The sequence below is a fragment of the Anguilla rostrata genome, chromosome 11, assembly GCF_018555375.3.
Source record: "Anguilla rostrata isolate EN2019 chromosome 11, ASM1855537v3, whole genome shotgun sequence".
NCBI lineage: Eukaryota > Metazoa > Chordata > Actinopteri > Anguilliformes > Anguillidae > Anguilla > Anguilla rostrata.
In genome coordinates this window covers 37,731,895-37,740,571 of record NC_057943.1, presented here as the reverse complement: position 1 = coordinate 37,740,571, position 8,677 = coordinate 37,731,895, and the positions used below count along the sequence as shown (strand labels likewise).

At 52.1% G+C, this 8,677-nt stretch overlaps 1 protein-coding gene across 1 annotated transcript; it reads right to left on the bottom strand.

Moving 5' to 3' along the window:
* Positions 1-548: 548 nt before the first annotated feature.
* On the bottom strand, positions 549-8,397 carry LOC135235088 (uncharacterized). Its single transcript, XM_064300283.1, has 5 exons — positions 8,038-8,397; positions 5,251-5,474; positions 3,647-3,752; positions 2,436-2,531; positions 549-2,012 (listed from the first exon to the last, which is right to left on the bottom strand). Exons 1-5 carry the CDS (start codon positions 8,185-8,187, stop codon positions 549-551), a joined length of 2,040 nt encoding a protein of 679 aa, XP_064156353.1. The 5' UTR covers positions 8,188-8,397.
* Between the last annotated feature and the right edge of the window lie 280 nt (positions 8,398-8,677).

Below are 8,677 nucleotides of genomic sequence, written 5' to 3'. Positions count from 1 at the left end.
TATTACATTAGGTATGTTTTTCATTGAAGGTAAGAACTACCAGGCGGTCTCTGTGAGTAAAATAGGCTGGAGTTTTCAATGTTAGAACACAGGATTGGACCATCTCTGTAACTATGTAAAATCTGAGGTGCTATAGTTGCAGCCAAGGTGTTAAATAGACTACTTTATGTAATGGTTGTACATAATAAACTACTTTAGGTTCTGTAATGGTTTTACAGAAGCGAGAACTACAAGGACAACAATCAAGAGAAGTAAATGCATGTGGTGGCCCCTCTACAAAGTTCTAAAATTGTTCCACCTGCAATCTTCTCTGCATTTGAAAAAATGACACAGCCCAGTTATACAGAAGGTGGGATCTGACCCAGAGTGTCCCTCCAAAGTGCTGCAGTCCTGTAATGAAAGCACACCCCCACAACACTACGCACCTCCATGTCTGTGCGCTCCCTAACACGTGTCCGGAGGAGAGATTGCCCCGGACCGGGCAAGCACCAGATTGCTCTCTTCCTCTGGTATGACACCGACACAGTGTGGCCAAACAGCCGGGGACGCTACACGGTGGTGACGGACAACAAGGGGCTGAAGCTGAGGATCTCCTGGCTGCCAGCCCGCGTACCGTGGGTCAGCAGCTCCTCCACGGTGGTCCAGTCATCCAGCAGCTTGCGGTTCCTCAGGAGGCTCAGCTTCCTGTGGCTGAGCTCCAGCACTGTGCTGCAGCTGGCCCCGCCCCCCTGGCAGGCCCCGCCCCCCAGACAGGCCCCACCCCCCTGGCAGGCCCCGCCCTTGGCACCGTTCCTCTTGCGCTGCCGCTGCTCTTGGGCCAGCAGCAGGTGGCGCCGCCGCTCGGCGCGGCTGCAGTAGCGGCCCGTCTGCACCTCGCACGCCTCCTCGTCCGTGGTGTTCTCGCTGCGTTCGTCTGCCAGTCTCAACGCACGCGCCTTCAGTAGCTGGCTCCTTCCCATGCGCACCCTACCAGGGCCCTCGCTGCAGGGGCTCCCCATAGGGCCCAGCGCGCTGCAGGGGCTCCCCATAGGGCCCAGCTCGCTGCAGGGGCTCCCCATAGGGCCCAGCTCGCTGCAGGGGCTCCCCATAGGGGCCAGCGCGCTGCAGGGGCTCCCCATAGGGCCCAGCTCGCTGCAGGGGCTCCCCATAGGACCCAGTGCACTGCAGGGGCTCCCCATAGGGCCCAGTGTGTTGTAGGGGTCCCCTGCAGGTTTGGACCAGGCTTCATGGGCCTCCTGAAGGGGACTGGGTATAAGGCATTGATGTTCCCTCCCTCCCTGCCTCTCCCAGTCCCACTCTGCCATCTCCTTCCTGTCCAGGGCCTCGTGGCCCAGCCTGAACTCTTTGCAGCAAGGCTCTCTGGGTAAAGTGTGGTGCTGTTGCTGTGCGACGTGGGGACAGTCTTGGGCAGGCCGCCAGCGCTGGTGTTCAGAGGGGTGGCTGGCCCGTCTCCGGTCTAAGTTCCGCAGGGAGATGTTCAGGAGCCCCAGAGAGGAGTTATGCTGCTGCAAGGCTGCCCTCCGCAGGCAGGAGGGGGTACTGCAACTGGAAGGTCCAGGCTGCGGGGGGAACAGAGGTCCTGAGGGACACCTGCTGAGTCGAGCGCTTCCTGCCCTCCTGAACTGCAGCGGGCCCATATCTCTGGGTGGGGGGCTGGCTTCAGGGATGGACTGCAGGTCTAAGCGGGCCCCCCCCCTTTCCTGCATCTCTCCACTTGCACACGCTCGGTAGAGACGCATCTTCCTCTCCAGCAGCCTCTGGAAGTGGTGGAAGTCCCCGGCGCTGACGCTGTAGAAGCCGGAGTCGCTGAGCTCGGAGGAGACGAGCGACTGGGAGGACGGCGAGCTGGCTGGGCTGCTCCGGTCTCGGGGGGAACCCAGCTCCACACCCTCCTCTGTCTCTGGCCCCGACAGCTCCCCCTGGTGGAAGCTGCCATCGGTGCAGCCCAACCCGCTGTCTAGCTCGTGGAGCAGGGGCAGATATCCTACAGGCACAGGCTCCTCGTCCTCTGTCTGCAAGACACCCATACACAGGACTTAGGGAGACCCACGCTACGCATTCGGCTGTGCACATTTTAATGTTAGTCACCCTGGAAACAAGACAACTGCAAAGGACATAATTATTAGCCAATAATCCCAATGGTCATGAACTCAGATCAAAATGGTACACAACGAAGCTCATGTCCAGGTCAAATAGCCAGCATTAATGAGTACTGAGCATGGTGTGAAACAGATGTCAGTGTGGGCTGCCTGCTAAAGTCACAGAGACTCTTGAGCTGTGAACCAGCCCATATGAACTGTGACTGAGATCATATTCGCTGTAGACTCAGCCAGCACCACTGGGAAGGACTGTCCAGAACCTTCCGCCATGAAAGGATCTGTTTCCATGACAACCATTCCAGAGGACCTGTCTGGAAGCTTCCGCACCTGTTTTACCTGGCTGAAGAAGCTGCCGGGCTCATCTGTGTTTGTGCCGCAACATCCAAACAGACAGCCTTGTTCTTTTGGTGTACTGCTGGACGGTTCAGGGTCCTAAAGAAGGAGGAAGACTGACTTAATCATGTGAACCACTATCCCACAATGCTCTGGGGCTATGGATGTCTTATCAGTTCATCAGATCAGAGTTCCGGGTGATGCTCCCCTGGATCCACTAATCACAGTGACAGAGGTTTTCCTATCTGGATAGTATTTACGTGAATGGGTCAAATAAAAATCACAATTCCACAGCACAAGCAATTTATAGAAAACTGTGTAATTGTGCATGTAAGCATTCTACAGACAAGTTGAAAATGAGAGACCACGAGAAACTCATTGTCAAAATTAAGTGTGAACTAAGAATTGGAGAAGGTATTTCATTATGGGTATGGCATTGGCTCCAGAGAAGAACTCAAAGCAGTGTGAGAGAGAGAGAGAGAGAGAGAGAGATTTGAGGTGTCATGAGAAGTACAGAGTCCCACAAGGATCAGTGTTAGGTCATCTGGTTTTCCTTATTTCTCTCTACTCTTACAGCTGATGATTTCCCATCTAACTTTGGACCCAAAACAACAGAGATGCAGTATGCCAACACATCTACATAACCAGTAGGCCACAGCTTCAGCACAGTCTCCAGTGCTGATCTCCTGCAGCTCCTAACTTTCAAGCATCAAACTTCTCTCCCCCTTCACCGCATCCCCTCTCCCCTCTGCAGATCTTTGTTCCTGCACTTCAGCCATTAATCTCTTTCATGGTCAGCTGAACACTGAACACTGGCACTGTTCCCAGTGAATTAAAGCAGGCCCAAGTATATAGTATATATAGTTGATATGCTCAAAAAATCAACCTTGGACCCACATGCTATTCAAAACTAACTAGTATCCCTTCTTCCATTCGATTCTAAAACCCATACATGACTTGTATCCATTCAACTTACAATTTACCTATTCCAGAATAACCTAATTGAGTAGGGGGTGGGTGTTGTTTATATTTTGTCGAGAGTGGTGCTAAAACTGATACTTCTGAAATGGTACCGGTGTCTAAACGGTGCCTGGACCCAAAACCTTTTTTAAAATGAAGCACAAACGGTGACATTAAAGAATGTCTTTTTTTATCGCAAAGGCAAAGAAATGGAACAATGCGCCCACACACGCCCACACACCGTGGGGCCTTACCTGGAAGCCCAGGGTGCTGAAGTGCTCCGCGCCCTGGGGGAAGCTGGGAAGGTACTCGCAGGCTCTGTAGTGACTGTGCGGCTGGGTGACATGCTCGCAGCAGGGCCTGGAGAGGACAGGGCCACACAGACATGAGTCCCCCTAAAACACACACACACGCACGCGCACACACTCATACAAGCACACACACACACTTGCATGCACACATGCACGCGCACACACTCATACAAGCACACACACACACTTGCATGCACACATGCACGCACACAGATACGCACACAAACACTCACGCACACACATGCTCACACTCACTCACACACCACACGTAAGCGCGCATTCACGCAGACACACATATAAACACACGCCACATGCACGCGTGCACACTCACATATAGACACACCGCAGACACGCACGCCCCGTGCATACACAAATGCACACGTACACACACACACACACATATACGCACACGTGATATCATCAGCACCCCTTGCAAAACAGATTTTGATCTCAATGGGTTTTTTCCTGGTTAAATAAAAGTTAAATAAAAATAAAAGGAATTTCATTTCCACACATACATATATACACACAGATATCATGAGTTCCACGGTATTTCTCTCACAAACATACTGTGCCTGTCCATGTAGGTGTTAAGACATCCAGTACACGTCCGCATAGGTGTTCAGACGTACCTGCCCATGTAGGTGTTCAGACGTACCTGCCCATGTAGGTGTTCAGATGTACCTGCCCATGTAGGTGTTAAGACATACAGTACATGTCCACATAGGTGTTCAGACGTACCTGTCCATGTAGGTGTTCAGATGTACCTGCCCATGTAGGTGTTCAGATGTACCTGCCCATGTAGGTGTTAAGACATACAGTACATGTCCACATAGGTGTTCAGACGTACCTGTCCATGTAGGTGTTCAGACGTACCTGCCCATGTAGGTGTTCAGAAGTACCTGTCCATGTAGGTGTTTAGACGTACCTGCTCATGTAGGTGTTCAGATGTACCTGTCCATGTAGGTGTTCAGACGTACCTGTCCATGTAGGTGTATAGTACCTGTCCATGTAGGTGTTCAGATGTACCTGTCCATGTAGGTGTTCAGACGTACCTGTCCATGTAGGTGTTCAGATGTACCTGCCCATGTAGGTGTTCAGATGTACCTGCCCATGTAGGTGTTAAGACATACAGTACATGTCCACATAGGTGTTCAGACGTACCTGTCCATGTAGGTGTTCAGACGTACCTGCCCATGTAGGTGTTCAGAAGTACCTGTCCATGTAGGTGTTTAGACGTACCTGCCCATGTAGGTGTTCAGATGTACCTGTCCATGTAGGTGTTCAGACGTACCTGTCCATGTAGGTGTATAGTACCTGTCCATGTAGGTGTTCAGACGTACCTGTCCATGTAGGTGTTCAGACGTACCTGTCCATGTAGGTGTATAGTACCTGTCCATGTAGGTGTTCAGATGTACCTGTCTATGTAGGTGTTTAGTACCTGTCCATGTAGGTGTTACATTACATTACATTACAGGCATTTGTTCAGACGTACCTGCCCACATAGGTGTTCAGATGTACCTGTCCACGTAGGTGTTCAGACGTACCTGTTCATGTAGGCGTTTAGTCTAGAGGCTGACCCCGCTGTGACCCCTACGCCCTGGCAACTGTCCCAGGATCGTTCCGTTTGGGTGCTGCAGTCGGATGTGGGCCATGATTGGTGGCCCCTCCCGCTCCATCCCTCTATCTGCCACGTGATTGGCTGCTCGTAGCTACTGAGGATGCGCTGTGCCTCACTTCGACTGGTCTGGGCCAGGTGCCGCCCATTGGCCTGGAGGGACACACAGAACCGCTCTCAGGTGCAGGAAACAGAGAGGGCCCCTCCGGATCTCCCGTCCCGGCTCGGCCGCTCAGGACCCAGCCCCGAGGGGCTGTGTGTTTTTCACTTACGGTGCGGTACGTTCACACAGCAAGCAACTCATCAACCGAGCTGTCGGAAGTCCATTCATTCTCTATTTAGCTGATCGAGGCCCAGCAATACAAGCAACGGGGCAACTGAGCAACAAAAGTTGCCCAAAAAATGTTGTCCACAGTTTAACTTTTCGCAGGCATCGATCGTCGACAGCCAATCAGAGTTTTGGGCTTCCTCTTTCTCCAACCGATATGATGCCATTTTCACAAATTATTGTTCTGCTCAGTGAGGGAAAACAGACGAACAAGTTATCATGGTAGAATCGCACCCGGTGTTATAAGTTTTAAAAAAAGAGTACAGGGATAAGCGCCTGAAGATGACACTTGGACGGAAGTTTCAACTTGCTTGCTTGCTAGCTAGTGAGGGAGAGAGAGAGATCGCTAGCTAGACAGCTAACTAGTGAGAGAGATAAAATTGGAGAGACTGCTGCTAGAACCAGCTGAAGTGAGATGGATAGCGAGAGGTCTGCTAAAGCCTTAAGTTGTGCATAACTAGTGAGAGAGAGTGTCTAGGGCTAACTGAGAGATGGCAAATCAATAACAAATATTTATCAGTGTCCTGACATGACTATAGAAAGAAAAGAAGATGATATGTGGCTATATGGCAGATATACATCTTTGATGACACCGTTATTTCTCCTCAATAATATGTAGTTGCACAATACCACTAAGAGGAAACAAAGAGAAGCTCCCGCCCCTCCCTCAGCCTAGTAAACTTGAGCAACCCATCAACCGAGTTGAACGCAGGGTAAGAGGACATTTTCTAGTCGGAGCATGTACGTGTGTGCCAGAACTTAAGCATGTTAGTAACAGATCCTGTGCACTTCGAAGTGGGTGTCAGCGTGCTTTGGGGGGGGGGGGCGGGTGGCAGGTGTCCATCCTGTTACCTCCCAGCTGTAGCAGAAGGACTGTGAGGGAGTTTGAGTGTGACAGTGAGCGACTCCTCTAGCCTCATTTCCACAGTGCTCACCGAGCCTTTCTCTGCCTGACCATCAACAACGCGTCAGAGAGACCGCTACCTTTCTGCAAGAAGACATTTCACCGTGCGGGCTCTTAGACGGGGGCAATAAAACCTCTTTTGGAAAGCAGCGTTGCGTTGGTGACGCCTCAGAGCGTGGATGTATGACCCACAGCGGCAGCATGCTTCCCTTTCAACACTACATGCCTCTCTCGTCCGCGTTTGCCCGAGTGAATGAATTCTGCAGCGTGTTGCAGTGCACAGCTGAGGTTCGGATCACGCAGTAACGCGCGGCTTTCAGTCCCTCTGCCCGTCCAGACGGGAGGTGTGCAGAGAACACTCTGCCCTCAGACTGCTATAGGAGTCCCCAGGCTCCGAGAGAGAGAGAGAGAAGAGGAGGAGAGAGAGGAGGAGAGAGAAGAGGGAAGTGCGGAGAGAAGAGAGAGGGGAGAGAGAGAGAGAGAGAGAGAGAGAAGAGAGAGAGAGAGAGAGAGAGAGAGAGAGAGAGAGAGAGAGAGAGAGAAAGAAAGATAGAAAGAGAGAGACAGAGTTGGAGGATGGGCACTACTCAGAGCTACCTCTTTCACTCTCAGTTATCTTCACTTCAAGTCACATGAATGCACCCATCCAATCAGAGCAGCTTGTACAACCAGGAATACGCCTGAGGATGGAACACACACACTCACACACACACACATATACATACACACACACACTCATGCACACACACACCACACACAACACTCACTCATGCACACACACATACAAACTCACACAGTCATGTACACACACACTCACTCATGCACACACATACACACACAAACACACACACTCACACACACACATATACATGCACACACACACCCACACACAAACACACACTCATGCACACACACACACATACACACACACACTCACTCATGCACACACACATACAAACTCACACAGTCATGTACACACACACTCACTCGTGCACACACATACACACACAAACACACACACACATACACACACACTCACTCATGCACACACACGCACACACACTCATGTACACACACATACACGCACGCACACGCACATAAACATACACACACACTCACTCATGCACAAACACATACGCACGCACACACACACCTCACCCTCACCTTTTCTTTCTTTTTCTCTCTCTCCTTTTGCTTTCACTTCCTCCCTCTCTCCTGCCAGCAGCCCCCAGCATTGGTGCCCCCCATCCACCCCGTTGCACACACGTGCCCCCCCACCCCAATTACACACATGTGCCCCCCCACCCCAATTACACATATGTGTCACAGCTGATGTCCACACCACAAAGCCCCAGCAGAATCAAAAGCCACCTCTACGACTGTCTGCCACTCCCCCCCCCCCCCCCAATTGTTTCCAAATCACCCCCCCCATGGAGTACAGCATGTACCCTCTCCTCCCCCGCACCCCCCCCCGTAGCACTCACCCCACTGCCGTCGCCAGCCAGCGGCCCGGAGAGCCTGCAGCCCATTCCTGCTGCGGCAGAGCAGGGGTTCCCGGAGACGGAGGCAGAGGATGAGGAAGAGGAGGAGAGCCCAGCGGGGGGAGGGGGAGGGGTGCGGGGACCCGCTGGCATGGACGTGGGGAGGAACGTCAGCGCGCGAAAGCGAGCTCCGTCTGAAAGTGAGCCTGGTCCGCGAGCGCGCGACGATGCTGCGATTGGTCTGCGGCTTCCCTCCGTTTCTGCCCGTACCCGAGTCTCCCTCTCTCTCTCTCTCTCTCTCTATCGCTCCCTCTCTCCCTCGCGCTCTCTCTCTCTCCCTCTTTCTGTGTCTGTCTTGGTTACTCCACCCCTTTTCCAGCCTCGCTTCTCTCGTATATTCACCTTGCCCTGCACCCATTGGCTGCTTGTCACTAATGACCAGCCAATCCTGGGACCCGGTGGGAAAAAGGAAGGCGGTACCACAGAGCTGATGCTGGGTTTGATAGAAGAAAAAGAGTGTTTGCCTTTCATTGGGAGAGTCTTATTTAATTATTTATTTTTGTGTGGTTGTATTTTTTCAATTCTTTCTCCTTTGGACTCTCTCTCCCATCCCCCTCTCTTTACCCTTCTTTCATTTATGGAG